The sequence below is a fragment of the Temnothorax curvispinosus genome, unplaced genomic scaffold, assembly GCF_003070985.1.
Source record: "Temnothorax curvispinosus isolate PA1 unplaced genomic scaffold, ASM307098v1 QBEX01001109.1, whole genome shotgun sequence".
In the NCBI taxonomy this organism is placed as follows: Eukaryota; Metazoa; Arthropoda; class Insecta; order Hymenoptera; family Formicidae; genus Temnothorax; species Temnothorax curvispinosus.
In genome coordinates this window covers 14403-33902 of record NW_020210889.1, presented here as the reverse complement: position 1 = coordinate 33902, position 19500 = coordinate 14403, and the positions used below count along the sequence as shown (strand labels likewise).

The 19500-nt window shown below is 36.1% G+C and overlaps 1 protein-coding gene across 1 annotated transcript in view; it reads right to left on the bottom strand.

Annotated features, from left to right (window-relative positions):
- The window catches only part of LOC112460074 (diuretic hormone 44), a 28570-nt gene extending 11694 nt beyond the window's left edge, over positions 1 to 16876 (bottom strand). The window contains exons 1-2 of the mRNA XM_025024539.1: positions 16660 to 16876; positions 15042 to 15249 (exon numbers count right to left, since the gene is read on the bottom strand). Coding sequence (XP_024880307.1) covers positions 15042 to 15185 — 144 coding nt within the window. The 5' untranslated portion in view covers positions 15186 to 15249; positions 16660 to 16876. The remainder of the gene's footprint in view (positions 1 to 15041; positions 15250 to 16659) is intronic.
- Positions 16877 to 19500: the final 2624 nt, after the last annotated feature.

Sequence of the window (19500 nt, the reverse complement as noted above, 5' to 3'; positions counted from 1 at the left end):
AGTCCGTATTTAGAAATTCCGATAGCAGAATCCTGAACTAATCCGTTAACTAAATGTCACGCGTCGAAAATTCCACGCGCGAGCGTACTTGAAAGAAAGTCTCAAAAAGAAAACTTTAAGGAATTTTTTGACAATTTAAAAAAAAAAACAAATTATTAAAACTAATATTGATTTAAACGTAAGGAAAATATTATAGAAACAGGAAAGGATTGAGGAACATTATCCTGTAATATTTTGAGAATTTTACCATCGCGAAATGAGATAATCTTGAATTTCTGGTACTGTTACGTCTGTTATATATGTCACCTCGTTTATTTGAGAAATGTATATTTCCGTGAGATTAAAATGGACATTTATATAATTGTCATCCTGTTACTATTATGCGTTACTGTAAAACTCCACGAGCATTTATATTGCAATATATTCGAGTTTAATGTGTCCATTTAAAAAACGATAAATTATTTTTGAGAAAAGACGAGAAAGAAGATTATTATTATGAAAATATATTTGGAAGATACAAACAAGATGTTACTTATTCATATAATTAAAGACGCTTGTATATTTTTTCTCCTAATTAAAATAAAAGTAGATAATGCGAGCGTCAGCCGAGGGAGCGAATTAAAATGTAAATCAAGGGAAAAGGGGCAGCGTAGTCGTTCAATGTAGCGTAACGTTCTAAAAAATGGCAGTCTTATTCAAATGTCGCCGGTTTGTTGAAGTGTCGACGGAGCATTATATTAAGTAATAGCACGGCGACGTGTCATTTGCTACCTAATGTTCTCGCCTATGTTCTTACACGTGGACGACGTAGAATATTTAGAAGTAACTGGCTTCTTTCATTAAATGTTGATAATGAAAGGAGGAGCTTGGCATCGTATCACGGTACGTATTACTATCTTATCAATATTTCATATTCTATTCTGGGATCTTTTTAATAATTTCGTTTCATCACATTTTTGTTTAAAAAACTTTTTTTAATGTTTTCTTTTTTTTTTCATAAGCAATTATATTGAAATAAAAGAATATAAAGTTTAAGAAATAAAAGATACTATTTTTCAACATACATGAATATATAAATTATATTGAAACATTATTAAAAATTTCTTGAAGCTTATTAAAAAGATATTTATTGAAGTGTATAATATCTCTGTTTTAGTTAATACTAAAGCACGAAATTTTTAATATTGCAATCATTATTATTATGACCTTTGTAAAATAGTTGCGAGCTCACCAACACAGCTGATGTGAGATGCTTTTTCACTCGCGTATTAAAGATCCATTCAGTAAAGTAGTCGGTGAGCTCTCTTTCACAAAGGGGACCGGTTCGTTCATTCATTCATCACTTTACCGGCGACACACGCGGTGCCGCCGCGCTTTAATTCCAGAGCATCGCTTTAATGAGCGGCGATGTGCTCGCCGACGTGATGCGCGGCGATTGCACGTATAACCGAATTTAATTTAACTGCCACCTTCGAGAGAGAGGCTCGAATAATTTCTCACTCGTTCTATTCTCTCACCTTCGGTCATTCTGTCGTACAACAACGCGTACTCTTGTAGAGTGTTATGAGCACAATTTTTCATTAAGAATTTCATGAAAACTCTCCTAATTCTCTCCTAAAATTCCGAAAAAATGATCTCTTTATCTAAAAAATTATCTCTTATTAGTTCTTAAATGTTTAGGGTATCGTAAATAAATTTCCGAGAACAAACCGTGTTGTGCATAATCTCTATTGTGTTAAATGTAAACGTCTGCGAAGGAGCTTTTGAAAACTGAGTGCGCGAGGAAGAAAGTTTCCACATCGACTCTTTTCATCGCGGAAAGGTCCTGACAGATTTCAACAAAAACTTTCCTTATAGCGTCTGAAATATCAGCCAATCTGAATTAACGAGTTTCGTTCCTTCAATCCACCGATCGACCGCGATGAAGCCACCGTCATTATCCATTGCATCACGATGAATAAACGTCAGAATGCGAAGTCCCTAATTAATTAAGAGATAATACTCGGTTTCGAAACGCTTCGCGACAGCTGTATCTCGACATTTTGCTGGAAAAGAGCGGTGCTGCAAATGTTAACGGAGTTTGCATGAAGCGTGGTCTACATACTCTAACATTGTCATTATTTGAAGACGGATGAACATGAATTAAGGATCAAAGGTTGTTAACAATGAGCCTGCATACCACATCCGTGGTCCATACATGATACTGAGACGCAGAAGCACATCCCACCCGGTACTTTCGCGTAACACAAAATACCGCACACGCTTTTGGTGAGAATAAACGTTGCTTTAGCTAGTCGCGAAGGTATTCGGAGTTAGATATAGTTGAAGGGAACGCGACGGCTGATATAAGTATGTCACCCCCATGTTTAGCGAAAGACAAAGGAAACGGCGCTTTACTTTTAATTGTTGTAATAATGAAGAAAACATTCTTTTATAAGAGGAATACTTTTGAGGAATACTTTTTGATACAAGGTTTTATTTCAAAATACACATTTCTTTATGACGACAAAAGTTAGGTTGCACAACCCGATGCAAATTTATATACAGACGCACGAAAGAAGGAAAGACTTCTTCAAGGCTGATTCGTGTATCTTTTTCCCAGATCTATTTTACTATTTTTATATTTTTCATAAATACGTAAATTCTATAACAAATTAATAAATTAAATTAATTTTGAACTTACTAAATTTTCCCTTCAGAAATTTTTTAATGAAAGATTTAAAATAAAATTGAAATAATATTTATTTTATAAGTTAATTCTATAAAGCATGAATGAAAAATGACGAGAGAATAATACATTTAACATAAAAAAATATTTTTTAATATAAAAAATAATATCAAACCGAGTTACGTGACATGGAACATTTGTCCGGCCGTAACCGGGAAAATTGTTGTTTAAAATGAGCTCGCGCGAAACCGCGCATTACGTATACGTGCGGCTTTGTGTTTAAGCGTTTTATGACTTCGCGTATAATAAATTTTTCTCCCATTTTTTCACCAGTTTATGAATCAATCGCCAGCGATATATTCCATCGCGGACAGCCTTTCATTTCTCGTTCGTTGCATTCGCCTGAGCGAAAGAAACCGTAAAAGGCTTCGGCGCCGCGGGTAACCCGATGCGTTTTCCTTATGAAAGACGCATTGGGTTACCTCATACTCGTTTGTGAAATATTACGAGAACGAAATTGGGAGGAAAGAAGAGAACAGAGTGCCGATCGAGCGAGGGAAAACGTAGGGCGATCGGAGCGCAACTTATTCGTGCAGGGTCAACGATCGAGTCTAAACGAAGAGGCTCTGATAAACCGGCTCCGATTCAGATTATTTTGATATGCAGACCGCGTCAGATTGCTCCCGTTCTACCCGCATCGAAGCAATTAGTATAAAATAAAATAAAAACAACTAAAGTACACGCACATCTTCGTATGTGTGCGTATATGAGAGTTACATATTAAATAGTAAGAGACCAGGCAACGAGACATTTAATCTCTCTCGGGTAGATTTTAATTCAATAAAATTTTTAACCAAGCTTAGAGATGCAAAAAAATGTCGTTATATATATATCTCAGAAATTACAAGGATGGCGTCCAATTAAACTTCCGCTTAGGACTCTAAATTGACGAGAGACTCGCAGAATGAAACGGAGAATTTGAAATATATTTAACATTTCCGTCTTCGCTTCCTTTAATTGTGCGATCAAGTAAATAGAGAACAAAGAGAAACTATTGCGACGCGAGAAGACACGAGATTAATTCATCAGCTTCGATATTTTGTAGAAATCGAGAAAAAGTGATTTAAATTCTTTAGTTTCTTACGTCATATTGGGAATGCGACTCTTATACTTTGTCCTTTATAAGAGAATAATTAAGTACAGAATACGCGGAATATACAAAGGATATCAATATCGAGAGAAACTTATATATCTTGCGAATCTTATATTTCTAAATCTTACGATACGCTTTACGTCACGGGCACTGAAATTAATGCATCCTAATCGTAATTAAAAGTCGTTGTAAAGTCCATTTTCTCGCTCTGCCTCCAATTTCGAAATACTCTCGTGATCGTTTCGGTATCGATTATCTGTTAACAACGGCATTGCGCGCAAACACTACACGCATGTACGTATACACTTCATCCCCCGTGACGCCGAACAGAATGATTCTCCTCCGTAAAATGATAAGCGAAGACATAGAGCCACGACGATCGTGGCGTGTATAAACCGCCGCGGTTTGATTAGCGATTATACGACGACGATTTTTTACGCATTTTTCCTGTGCAACGAGCGATAAACCTTTATCATCCGCCTTAATATGAGCGAAGTAGCGGCGCGGAAGAGAGAATTTACAACTTGTAAAAGATGCGAGACGTAGGCGACGGAAAGATAAATTTAAAGTTTGCGCTTGATGACGTTGGCGTTCGTATGTCTAAGTATTCTGTAAATATGTATATTCTACGAGCAAAAACGAGAAATACATTTTGCTAAATTATTTGAGATAAACGTAGCTACCTGAAACTCTGAGAAATATTGACTTTCACATCTTGTATTTCTGAAGATTGCGAGGAGTATTTACAATTTTCTCAAAATTAATTTTTTAAATCTGAAATAAATATCTGAGATAGAAGTATTAATTCAAATTAAACACAGAAAAAAATAATTAATTATTATAACTCTATTTAATTTACAATCAGATAAAACTTTTAAATTTATTAATTGCAATTTTGTTGATTCTCAAGATTTCTTTAATATAATTAAATGAATAAAATCCAGAAAGATTTGCAAGTGGAGATCGGAGTTTACATATATTTAAATGTCAAATTAATTACGGAGAGAGAATGTTACGATTTGTTAAGGCCAGACCTTAACCCAAAATATATAAAACCCAAAATGGTCAGAATTTCTCAACGAGATTGCTCGCGTCGGAATGGGAAGTGAAATTCTGGTTAATGTCGATGCTAACTCAAAGGCATCTTGGGCACGTGTGTTCCACTATTATTAGAGTGGTCATTAACTAGTGTTCAGTGGACGATACGATGCTCTCAGATCATTATCTAATTGACGTAACTAACTCAATCATTTTGGAATAATGACGATTTAACGACGGCGCCAGCGAAAAGATAAGCTAGCACTTAAATGAGTAAATCTAATTAAAACTATCGTCACGTCGCTTATCCATATCGCTGATTAGTATAAACACTACGCAAGCTTTGCAAAAACATTTCGAAAGTCGGATTGATGTGTTTTTAAACAAAAAGTGCGTTAAACCACTCACATATGTATATAATATTTATATATTTAAAAAAAATTAATTTAATAAAAATAAAAAAGGACTGCAATAGCAATTTGTCGTATTCAATATTGGCAATCTTTATTTTATTAAATTTTAATTTTAATAAAATAAAAATAAATATAATATATTTGAGAAAAACCGCATTGCTACTTTTTCTTGCCCAGTATTATCCAATTGCTGTGCAATTTGCTATGCAATTGCCATCAACAAATGTCTTTCGATGATGTAAGTATCTCGTTTTCTTTCAAGAAATGCATCTACTATTCGCTACTAAGGCGCAAACATGTCAATCTAATGCTACACGATCGTACCTTTACACACTTTCGCCAATGGTGTTTCCAGTGCGAGCCGGTATTGAACTTGTCATTACCGTCGATGACTGCGACTGCGAAAAGTTTACAAGCAGAGAGGAGTGACCATCGCGCGACAGTCGTGGCGCGGCATAAAACGTTAAAGATAGCGCGATTTCAGCTCTTCGGCGCCGGTTATGCAGATAAAGCCAGCGGCGAAGCGCCGGCTTTACCCGCGGCGACAGCCTTCGGGTGTAATTGCTTCTAATTTTACACACTTTTATCGTTTATCGTCGCCGCCGATTCTTTTTCCGTCCTCCGCTGACGCTACGCGTCCGCCGTATCGGTCCCCCCGGAACGCCGGGCCGCGCTACGATTCGTATTCGCGATAAATGGCACGTGGTACCCATTGTACGCCGTTCTAATTACATATCGGCGAGACAGATGAGATCGGGGCCTCTCCGCGGGCGGGCCGTGCAAAAATCGTCCTCTCGGCGAACGCGACATTTTTGCCGAGATAACAAACCGCCAATTGCGAACAGCGTCGGAAGCTCCGGCTCTCTGCGGAAGAAATGGAACGTGGCGCCCTTTTACCCTTATTTACACAAGACGCACGCGTTGAAAAATCTCGATACAGATATTAGAGCGGATATTGCGTATATATACGCTTGAGATTAAAACAAAGCTGCTAAACAAATTTGATTGTACAAATAAGAAATTTTGAAGAGTGTTGCGCAAAAATACGAATGTTCTGAAATGCAAAGCAAAGAATGTATCACGATAAAAGCAAAAGATTGCAATATAGCGCGTGCTTCGTTCTTTCGGGTAAATAAAAATAGTTTCGCTTCTATCTTCAGCTAACAGTATCAGTTATTCCGCTCTTCCTGTTCCGTTATCAATTTATGTAACACGACACGCGCGTAACACGAAAATCTATCAACATGATAGATTTTCAGGGAGAAAAGAAATCCGATAATAGGATTTCTTCATATCGATACCTATTATATGAAGTTTCACAAATCGCCTTTCCGCGAAAAAAGTACTTCGGTGGCTTTGTCTCGAAAAGGAAAGAGAAATGCCTTCCCATTTTTCGGAGATTGACAGCGACGATAGCATATAGAACTGAGACTATATACAAATCTGCAGTTTTGTTTACGGACGATTAGACATGTGGATTCATCGGCGAAAATTAGGTCAACGTTTTTCTAACGATATCGTGGCACGGACTTTAACATTACGCGATTGAGCCTAGATAAATAGGTAGAAAAGGTAAATGAACGTTCGATCGATCGCGTCTTTTGTATCTCGCGAAAGATTCCGTTTGTCTTATCGAAAAACCGCCAGCATTTCACACGTCACGTTATGCACGTCATTGATAATTCCGATTACATTCATCCTTTCCTGCACGCAGAACGTATACGCCGATTACGCGAACCGTATTTGCTGCAGGTTCATCGTAATGCACCTAGAAAATCAGTTTAGCCGATTGCATCGCGGATAATCTGTGCGGTTATTAGCCATAATAAGCCGCGGCGATTCGATTATATTCTCCCCCCATTATAGACTCACGCATGCATATTCGGTATGGATTTATAGGTTTATATTATATAGCGGTTAATCGTTCCGTGTTAATTAATCCTAATGCGATTCTCCGAGTCTCTTGTATTTCCATCTGATGGAAAACGACGTTCAAACTTCAGATGCCTTCCTCACATGATTGTTATCTTTCTTTTAAAAAAAAATGTGGAGGTGCTTCTTTCAATTTAGATAAGATACTGTATTATAAAACAATAAAAAATATTTCCTTTTAAGATACGTTACAGATAATAACTATTTATTTATGAAATTATGATTATATTTCGTTCAACCTTTTAATTGAATAATAAAACCTTAGATTTGAAGTTAAAATCAGCCGTTTTTGTATCCGCAACGACCTAATAAATCTTTTCACATTTAGTCAATTAAAGTTTTGTTTTAATTTTACGCTCTTTTCAATTTTCTCGTGTAAAATAACGGCCACCCTTTGTTGAGGCAAAAGTACGTATCTTTTTTACTTTAATATTATATTATAGGAATATTTAATTTTAGCGACACTTTACCGCCAATTGCGAATATACTGCAAATTGCTGCAGATTCAATGTAACGTTCTGTGAAGGATCAACGGAAACGCGCGGGCGGTAACGGGAAGAAAAAAAATTATGTGAAAGGAAACGTTGGAATTACAAATAGAATCGTCGTATATAGACGTACGTCACGATAGAGGATAGCAAACTAATCTTCGCATTCATGAGATACTCTCGCGGATGTAGGGCGACGAGAGCGTCATACCTCGAACAGAAACTCTGAGTTTGTTTTGAGTTTTGCTGCGTGATCAGTTTGATGCAATATCATCGGCGGGAATTCATATCAAAGCTTTATTCCCTAATCAGAATTATTAGATCATCTGGGCTTCACCTACAAAAAGCAGAATTAGATTCTAAGTGCGTAGAAAATCGGGCCATTGCATATACATAAAATGTTTTACATCAATTTCCTGAGATATTTTCTATAGAACAAAAAATCTGTAAATAAGCGAAAGATTTAATTACAAAGTTCACGTTTCTTAAAAAGTCATCTTTTTATGTAAGAAATAAAAACATTTTCATATAAGGTTGACATTCTGTAAATTAAAATTTGTTTTTTATCGGTGCGATTTCTTTTAAGTATAAAACTTTTATATACACACAGATATTACTATTCTCTTTCGTTAAAAAAACAGACTAAAATACAGTTTAACAAAAATTTTATAAAATAATATCAAATGACTTTAATGTGATATGTAATAACCAATTATTTTACGACAGCGTTCTATTGAAAAATTAAACTTTTAACATTTTACGCGCGACTTAAAATAGTGTTTCGGAGAAATAAAAGACGCCAATAATAGCTGACTCCATATAACGGACTTTGCAGAAAATCGGTGAAAAATATCTGGTGAACGGGTCAAGACGGGGGCGAGAACGATATACCGAGACCTGTCAAAGCCGAGCACGTTGTTGACGCGGAACAATCGCGGTGTTCCACGTATGATTACTCGAGAGGCTCGCGCGAGGCTGCCTATCTCATTCGTATATGTCGAATAGAAGATCGATCGTTTAACGCGCTCGAAACTTTCACCGAGAGCGTCCCACCAGATTGTCCTCCATAGATACCTCCATAGGTACTGATTAGGATCCAACAGAAATTCGATTAAAGTGGATTATTTGGATATAGAGAATTATTTGGAAACAATTATCCGAAAAATCGGTGATATTTGATCACCGTAAGTTGCGTGGGAAGTACCAATGAAACGTGATAATTATGATAATCACTTGTATCGAGTGTTTAATGAGTTTCAATAACTAAAAAAAGTTTTTCTAGATTCTCAAAAAATTCTAATAAAATTGCAATATATTATTTGTATCTCATAATCATATTAATTACGTATATCTATGTTTAATATAATAAAAGAGACGGATTAATATATGATCAGTAAGATTATGATACTCCGCTTCTATTTTTGGAGAAAAAAATATTATATTATTACATAGTAAAAAAACAAATATAGAATTAAAAAATAAGTTATAAATAACTAGAAATTTCAAGGAATAATAATAACATTAATGCATAGAAATAAATTGAGTATATTGTGCCCAAAGGGCTATTTGCAATATTACTGTATTAAGTCAATTGTTATTAATTATAAGCAAGAAGTTTCGTACGGTAATTCTTTAATAATAAAACCAAGTTTGTCTTCATTTAACTTACAGACTAAACATCGTCCGCTAATCCTGTAATTTTGCCACATTGAGGAAGGTTACACAAAGCCCGCAATACCCAGAGTCGCAAATTTTACGGGGGAGGGGGGGTGAGAACTTTCTCAGTTTACCGATATCGTTAAACTGTTAAAAAGTTCGGACAATAAAGAAAGCGTAAGCGCGATTCTTGTAAATCTCAAATTTTCCTTCGGGTTCTTGTTATCCAATGCATGGAAAAGAAACTTATATATATTTGTAGCGAGCAGACTTCTGCCTCCGCAAAATAACTTTCGATCTTTTTGCGTGCAATTAAAAATCAATTATTGTCATAAATAATTGTATTTCTCGCTTCAATTCGTAACGCGCATATTTGTAACAACTTGAATCTGATTGTTGCGAAACGCGGCTTGTTCGCGACAGATATTTTATCAACTTCGCATTTAAAAGTATCGGCCAAGTTCAAAAGATTGCTCAATTCTGTGCAATAAACGGGATCGCTTATAGTGCAAAACAAATAAAGATAAATCTTCATTTGCACGTTCAGTGAGCGATTTATCGCGCACTGCATACGTCGAATGAACGGACGCGGATTTTGGATACATCAATTCGCGGAGCCTTCTAGGCAGATTGAAATTTGTATGAACGCCGACTGAATCCCGGATCGAAAGGCACGAATGAGAGATAGCTAATAACGAGGCGGCAGTCGTGAGGCGATGGCAAAACGAACCGAGACATATAAAACCCCGGAAACCGGGATAAATCGCGGAGCAATATCGAAGGAACCAATATACTCAATGTATCCCGTAGGACATCGTATCCGCCGGCTTGCACCCCCTTCGGATCTATGTCCAATCATGAAAAAGAACGAACTATATAGTAGTAAACGACTGTTTCATCATCGCGTTTACCTCACAGCATTGCAGATACCTGTTTAATCTCGCTTATCAAACAATTACGGTTCAACCTGTGAGAGCGTGATAATGATTCATCGACCTCGAGCCAGCTGTTGAATTTAGCCTGCGAATATAATCCCCTAATTGCAATTTAGCATCGCATAAGATTCGGACGAATAAATAATATTGTTATTAATATAATCGTAATGTGTTTATACGTAATTAATAGTTATTACTACTAATACACTAGTATAGATAGAATAATATATTTATTCATAATTTATTATTATGTGTGATTATTATGTTACATATCTCCCTTCTATCTATATATCTATCTATAAAAAATAAGACTTTGGTATTTAACGATGCCACTCATCTTTAAGTGGTTATTACTTGAAAATGTGTTAATTGGCATGAGAAAATATTGAAGGAACACTTCTCTTGCTTGGGTACGCAAGAAACAACAGTTTTCTCTGAAAGAGATATAAAAGCTTTGGGAAATATATCAGGGGACTTGTATAAACTATTCAGAGGGTTGATCTTTGATAAGTAACTGACACTATTAATTTTGCAACTAAACAGCAAACAACATCAATGAAAAGAGGAAAGAAATGCGGAATTACATATCGAAATAAATAAACAAAATTAATTGTTTCAAGAAAGGGGAAAGGTTAGCGGAGATGAAAACGAATTTATCTGCTCCACTTCCCCGAGATTCGATGTTTAATCCGATAGACACTGAATCGCGCTTTGCGTTCACGGATCATCGTGCAAAAGCGTTCTTATAGCGCAATTAAATGTCGCATTAATTTGTAATATCATTTACCGCGCCGTTATTAATTAGTTATGAGCGCTCCCTTTGCCCTTCGCGAAACCGTGTATTTTTAGTATTAATAATCGTGTGTTTGTACAGTACTCGCACGTGTGTGCTCGCGTTAAACTGTGTGCCGCTTTCCGCTAAAACTATGTGGAAAGTGTAATTAAAATGAATCAGCTTGTGACAGCGCGATGGCGAGCGACGACGGTGAATGTAACGGCGCGCGAGGACTGTTCTATTACATTCGTTTCCGTTTTCCCGGATTATGTTTTCTCGATTTTCGCATAAGCCACAGAGGATTAAAGCGCGCGTGCGGGAGTGACGCGTGAATTGTCGTCTAAATACTTCTGACTCGCGGCGTTAACATATCGGTAAAGTGTTAAAGGTTGAATTTGCACAATAAGCGGTGACGCGATTTATCGGATTATCGCTATCGATCGGCACAAATAAATTTTATTATTTATGCCGCTCGGTAACAGGACTGGCCGATCGATCGTGACGCGCGCTAAGCGATATACAAGTGTATAATACATATATATTTTGTTACTGGCGAAGATTGATCGTGTCCGTTAAATAAAGCATAAAACAATATCACGGCGAAATTGTTGCCCCCTTTTAATTGAAAAACGTATTTTTTTTAATCACTCCAAATGTTCTGTGTTTTGTTCGGTGCAGAATTTAATAGAAAGATAACGATGAAGCTCTATATTACATCAATTTACATCAATTCAACAGCACTTCCGTTAAATCGTAAATCACCAGCGAGATAACGGACGTGTCTCTGACTAACGAGATGACTGATTGTTAAAACAGTTTCCGAACGCGTCAATTTGCAATAAACTTCTTTAATATCATCACGAGTTGCTTATCTCTGCGAAGATAAGAACGTCAAACGTCTCGCGTAATTTCCGCTATCGCTCGTCACGCGAGATCGCTCCTCGCGGCCGTGAATCGGCAGAATGCCGATTGTCGTAATACCGGAGACGGATGTCGCAACACACGCGCCGAAAGTGAAGAAGCGTACGTCAAAGCTGAATAAGTAAACGGGGAAAAAGTTCGGCCGGATACCGGATTTCCTGAAAGCGCGCAATCTCGGATCTTTGATATCAAAAGCAAGAGAAATTCCGCGTGTCTCGAGATCACACTTACTTGTTGAATTCACAGAGCTTCCGTGGGAGATCCCGGGCCCGGGTGAAATCCCTCGAGAAAGCGGAGCCGATACCCTTCCCGCGACTATCTGCCGAGAGAAGAACGAAAGGCGCGCGCGAGGAGCGCCAAGTTTCCCCTCCTCTTGGGGAGAGACGCGGAGGGCGCGAAGAGGGCGATCTCCCGCCGACGAGACTTCCGGCTTCGTGCGAGTCGTCGATGTGTGGGGTGGACCGTTCGAGTCGAACTGACCGGGAGGGAGTTAAAGTCCGAGGTAGCGGTGGCCGGCGTGTGGATGACGAGTATACCTGGACGGGGGCGGCTTTTAACAGGTGGCACGCGCGCAAACGGGAGTTCCTCACGGTCCAGAGTGCTAACGACGTGTGACGTCGACGCCACGGTGCGAGAGGGCTTTTATAGCCGGTCGGTGCCGGCCGACCCGACTCGAACCGTCTCCACTCGACTCGGCGCGACCTTCCTGCCTCCTGCCTGCCCAGAGACTCTTGGCCCTATCAACTGATTTGCCGTTACATCTTCCACACACCCGTATGGTGGAACTGCCGTCCCCATTCGCGCCTCCCTTGTTCTCCATATGGGGAAAAGAACTCGTAAAGCGGATGTCGTTTATCGATGCATCGTTCGTTTCCAAGCACCCTACGCCCCTGTCACTCGATTATCCCGCAAAATTACTAGGGACTGAAAGAAATGTCCTTTAAATAGCACAGAACCTTTTATCCTTGTTATATCGTAGTTATTGCTTTGCTCTGAGAGAGGTTTTTTTTTATATTTATGTTATTAGTCTCGAAAATGTTATACGTGTTTTATTGGAAAAGAAATTGTTATTTATTGTGCACAAAGTATTAATTTACATGTTATTAATATGTAAAAAATTACGTATTAATAAAAATAATGATTGAACACATATACATATTTTAACATACATAGCAGTTTTTTATTTCTCTCTCTTATAAAAAAAGCATTAGTTAAAAAGCGCCAATATATCAGGGAATAATTTAAAAAACTAATCAAGTCCACTCGAGTTAATAAACAGCGCAAATCATGTGCCGTTTTAACTATTCAAACTTTTAATTATTCAAATAATCTGTAGGGAAATCATAGAAGATAATTATTATACGATAATTTATTAATGCACCTATTTATTGCACATCTATCCCAAATCTGTATTATTTAACAAAGGAGAGCTCTCACATATAATTTATTTCAATATTACGTTATATTAATTAATTGCACTTATATAGTTTTCCTACGCTTGTTCATTATTTATTTATTACCTCATTTACTTGGGCATTTAAGCAAGCTAGATTATACGTAAGCTGCTTGTTTCTTTTCAGAAATATTTAGATACCGCTTGAAATGGAAATGGAATATCAGATTAAGCTTGTTAAGCTTTCCAGCAAGCGACACAAGTATCGTTTTATCTTTGTTACTTATTGCCAAAAAAAGAGAAATAAAGCTACATTTGTGTCGACTTGTGTCGCTTGCTGGAAAGCTCCCATCAATAATGTGGAAAGAAATTGCCAAAACGAGATGAAAAGAATGTGATAAGTACATCTCTTTCTTCTCCGGTTACTTTCATTTGCCATTCACTAACAATATCCGAAAAAATAGCCGCGGCGTATAATAACTTATTGTTAAAAAAAATGTTTCTTACTTCAGAGAGTAAGCGATCCCAATATAAAATATAAAGGAGCAATCTCTGTATAAAGAAACAGATTGAGACGTTAATTATTGACAAGAATGTAAAGATTATAAAGTTACACACATTGCGAATTACTTAAATTCACGAGAAGTACTTTTTATCGTCTTTGCCGCAAAAAACACACGATTCGCTGAATGGTACTCTTTCAATCGCCACAAATCCACAGATAACATAAAAAATATTGATTAATATTTATATCACGATATGCATTGTGATATTATCTATATAAACGGCTGCTAGTGGTTATAATTATGAAAATGTAACATCTGCACAAGCGCGAAACTTTCGATAATGAAGTTAACCGGAATTATGCGAGGATTCGTTCCAGTCATAATTATATTCTGAATATGGTAATGGAACATCCTACTTGTTGCCGTAGATTTTATTACCTATAACATTTTCCATCACACGTAAATATATTCGAGAAGCCTGCGTGTGTCTCGTGCACAATAACGCACAAATCTGACAATTTGTATAAAATATTTAATATACTCTAACGGTATTTAAAGATATGTTTAAAAATATTACGTTTGGGGAGTATTCCCTTTTGAATAAATAAAAAATACATCTAAGAGGTAAATATTTCCTTTGCAGATAAATAAAAAGAAAAATAGAAGTTTATGACAATGTTATACACATGATAACGATAAATTCTGAACGATACCGTGCACATTTTTGAAATATACGATCAAAGTTGAAATTCGTATTTCAATTCGCGAAAACACAGCACAGTTTGTTACGATAAATGATTAATTAAAATATGCAAAAATTTTATCCCTACATGATAAATTATGGAAAAGTTAAATCACGCGCACGTATAGCTTTTACATCTATTTATTTATAAATATAAATAAATGCGATAAAATCTTAAACAAACATTTTAAATGATAAAACGTAAAAGGATTTATTGCTACATAAAAATTGAATATGAGAACGGTCTTGTTAAAGAGAAAACATTACCAGACTGATCAACAAGAATTAGATTTTGAATATATTATGTGCGCATAGGGTAAACAAAGAGACGAGGGAAGAATCTTAATTCAGCGTGCAACTTGTAAACGTTAATTGACCGTTAATTCAATGAATGCCGACGATAATCCAATGGTTCACTTACCGCCATGCCACCGAATATATCGTCGAAACCGCTACTCGTGAAATTCCATCCTAAAGTAATTAAAACAGCCGCGTCATTGAAGCGCAACTTTATCGTTGTGCTCGTCGTCCTGCCCAACATCACTTCTGCCATTAGCACTTTCATCGTCTGGACCTCCTCTTACAATTAGAGCTCTCGATCCTTTGACACCGACACCAAGGATGGAGATCTTGAAGGACACAAAACAATTCGCGAATTAACATACAAATTTTTAATATTTAAGTCGTTTCGGATACCCGAGTATTAATTTACAGAAGGTTATTTGATGTAACGGATCTTTATATGCCGAACAGAATAGACCATCGATAACTACATATGGACGGGTGTCGTGTTTTCGAACAGCGTAAAGCCATAATAAATAGACCGCTTATTCTTACAATACACGATGAGCAAAACTTTGCATGACCGGGAGTGTAATAAAAGTATATACAGCACATCTTTTTCAAATTATCTTTTTCAATTAATTAAAACAAAATTAATGTAACTTTAAATATTACTTCTCTTTATTTTATGTAAAAAAAAAATGAATAACTTGTATGAACTTAGGAGCTTATAAAATATCCAGATATATAAGGCAAAGAAGTGGGTGAATTGTCATCTCATTGTGAACGTTTCATCTGCGGAAGTTACCTAATTCTCGCAGTGGAGTAACCAGTCGACTAAACCGACATCTCACCGTGCCTCGTAAAATTCGCCGGAATTATAAGAATTATTTAAATACCAGTACTCTTGTATCGAGATGTAAAACGACACCGCAATTTTTTATAATGTAATAACTATTTTTGATTAATTTTAAAATTCAGAATCTTAAAGTATCTCTTGTTTATTACATTATCTTTAAAATATTTTTTAAAATTACCCATATTTTAATACACAATAAACGAGACGTAGGCGTACAATGGTATTTTTCAAATCAGCATATAAATTTACTTTTTAAAACTGCAATATTTGTTCTAAAAATACAAAACAAATGTCTATGTGCTTATGTATTTAGATTTAGAAAAATGATAATGAGCTAAAAAAAGACAAAGAATCTAAAAAGAAAATAAAATATTACTCAATTTAATTATGAAAATCCACAGAACATGAAAAAAACTGTGTCTATATAGATTACGTTACAAAAGATACCATCCGAGAAGCTTAAAGCACATGATCAAGATAAAGAAATTCACTCTCACTTAGACGAATAACGAAGAGATAAAAAACTGCTATATTGTAATAGAAAATTTCTTTTTAACAGCATGTTATTTTAATGTTAATTGATAATATATACTATAACAACGGAATCGGCAAAACTATCTCAGTACGAAGGGAAAAATATAAGAAAATATAAAACAAAATAAATTCATCAAAGAACTTATTGAAAGTCTCATGATCGCCATTCCAACCGTCGTTTTGTCAAGACAACTCGGAAACAGGTAGCGCATTCCAATCGAACGTGCGACACGCTACCGCGCACGTGCGTGTCCGGCGCGTTTGTATGCGAGACAAAAAGAGCGTAAAAAGACTGCGCTCGACGTTTAGCGACCTGCTATGTACAAGGCGAGCGTCGGATTAAAAGCGGAATTAATTAACTCACGTGCATGTGTGATCCATTCAAGGTGTGCGCATCATACGGCGACTGTGTGCGCGCTTGTCGACACTTTATACGCATCCTTGCTGTTTGCATTGGTGATCGCAACGGACAAAGGAGATTGATCATCCGTTTCATTCGATTTCGCGGTGAGACTGCGCGCGAGTTTCCTTTTATCGGATTACAAATGAAAAAAAGTGCTGCCGCGTACGCGAACGAGAAGTGGCCTACACACGATGTGCCTGTGATGTGCCTGTAGTTGTAAATGCTTTATCGTAACGTAATCTATCCCGGATAAAATTTAACTGGCTACGAGATATTTTTTGTGCCTTGAATTTAAAATTATGAACATCAGAGCAGAATTTTCGAACTATCGTTGAACTTGAAAGAATAAATAGATAGCAAAATCGTGTTTGCTGATCTTATTAATTTTTTTCATTTATTTCGATAATAATATGTTTAAAACAATTTTAGGTAATTGTGTACATGGAGGTCACCTTATAATACTGACACAAACTGTTATATTTTTCAGTTATATTTGTTAATAACTATAAATAAATAACTGTTGGAAATGATATAAAGGCGGCACTCCTGTGCCATCTATAGTGCTATCTATATCTTACATAATTTTTGCCCTATCAAAAGAATCCCTTCTAGCTCTCTCTTATTCTGTGGTTGTACGCGCCCTGATTACTTATTGTAAAACGAAGATATTATTAAAAGGGGATATATACATTTATACAAAACGCTGCATCATATCTACCCATTTTCCTACAATAACGAGCGACGGCTTTACCTTCGATATGGACATCTCTCCGTATGGCGTTGCTTGGAATCGTGTGAATTTTCAACTGTGTGAATCGTGTGAATTTTGCGACACAATTAATAGTCGCACGAGTAATCATAGCGTTTTTCGTTATAGACACTACTTATATGCCTGTCTAAATTACTCTTCGTCGTGAATGTTTTGTTAAATTGTTAAAAATATCAGTAAATTGTTATTAAAAAATGTAAATTTCGCTTTTATATCTCGGTTTTTTCACGAATTATTTTGCGCCTGGATATATCTCATGATTGACGATGCGTTAATGTAACTTTGCAAATATTGCAGCAACATTTATGCACGAAAGGACTTCGGCAGCATTTTGACACGTTTAAAGAGCCATGCATTCGGATATTCATGGTATTCGATTTGAAGCAGAAACAAATTCGGTAAATGCATAACGGAAACGAAGCACGGAGGGATCGATCCGATCGATAGGCTCAAATTGTCGACGAGAACTACTGCGTCCACGTTTGAACTAATTATCTCAACCTCGTCGGGTTTTGAATCGAGTTTATTAAGTCACACCGCTGTAAGTGTTCAATATATTCTGAAATCGAGTAATCTGGAGGATGAACTCGGCAAGCTGAAAGTAGACAGAAAACTGTTGATGCAACGTGGCCAACGTGTGAAGGCAGAAGGAGAGGGTATAAAATTTTGTTTAATGATTTGTTTCACCAGTCTATAAATGGAGAAACCTTAGTAAACACTCCAGGTAAGTTACTAGGACAATATGCGTCTCCGTAACTCACAATACCGAATAACTAATTATCTCAACCACACTTCTATGCCATACCGACTGGCCTTCCGCCGAATTTCTCGCTGAAAGCGTCGTCGCTTTAAAATATCGCGATGTTTCGAACTCCTTCCGAGTCAGCATGAAGTGCCTTTATGGAATTTAAGAGTTCAAATAGAGTGGAAATATAAATTGCAGTGAAATATTGCATTTCCTCGACGGAATATCTCCTACGATTCAAATTTCAATCTAATCTGCACATACAGATAAACAATGTCGAAGGTTTTTTTCGTGCAAAGAGGCATCTTTGATCATTGCGAATAATTTAATAATTTATATTGTAATATTTTATTTTAATTATACAAAAGTATAATTTAAATTTAACATTTGAATGTAATAAAAGTATAAAATATTTTATACTTTTATATAATTTAAATATTAAAGACATTTGATTCTTAGAAATAATTTGTCTTTGTAATAAAATAGCATATACATATATATATATATATTTTTTTTTTATATTAAATATACATTTTATATAACAATTTCAATTATTTCTAATTTATTATGTTCCAGAACTTCCTGTAATTTATTTATAATTAATTACTCTTACTATATTATTATTTCTATTCATTGTGCGTCAAACATAAAATTATTTCAGACATTAAAATGTCATATAAATCATTTTGTTGTATATACCATCATTTGTATACTATTTTTTATTCTAATCGTGATCGAATTAATGATGAGTACTTTTTTGTTATTTATACAACAAATATATATATTAATTCATATTTAATTAAAATCTTCTGTTGTAAAATATTAAATTCATTTTAGAATTATTTAGTTATAGTGTCTGATCGACGATATGTACCAAAATGGTTATCCAATGCCAGCTATCTTTAATATACCGCAAATAACGTTTAGTGTCCGGAAGAGAGAGAGATAAAGCAAAAGGATATGTGTCATAAAAATATGTGTAGGAGATTGTGTACTTCAAATTCGCATCGGGACGCTGACGACAACGTAGAAAGTTAAGTCACGTCTGCGATTAAACAACGACATTAGATTCTGTTTTTTCAAGCGTGAAAACTAAATGTTTATACGACGCCGTCGGCTACGCTGCCGAGATAGAGAATAGCGCGCGGCTGCCTTCCACGACGTACATACGTACGTGTAATATATTCGGCAGAAATTGCGATTGCCCGGTCGGCGCCCTTCGAAAGCGTGGTAAACGCGTGCACGAATGCGAAATACACACGCACGCACGCAGATACAACGCGTGAGC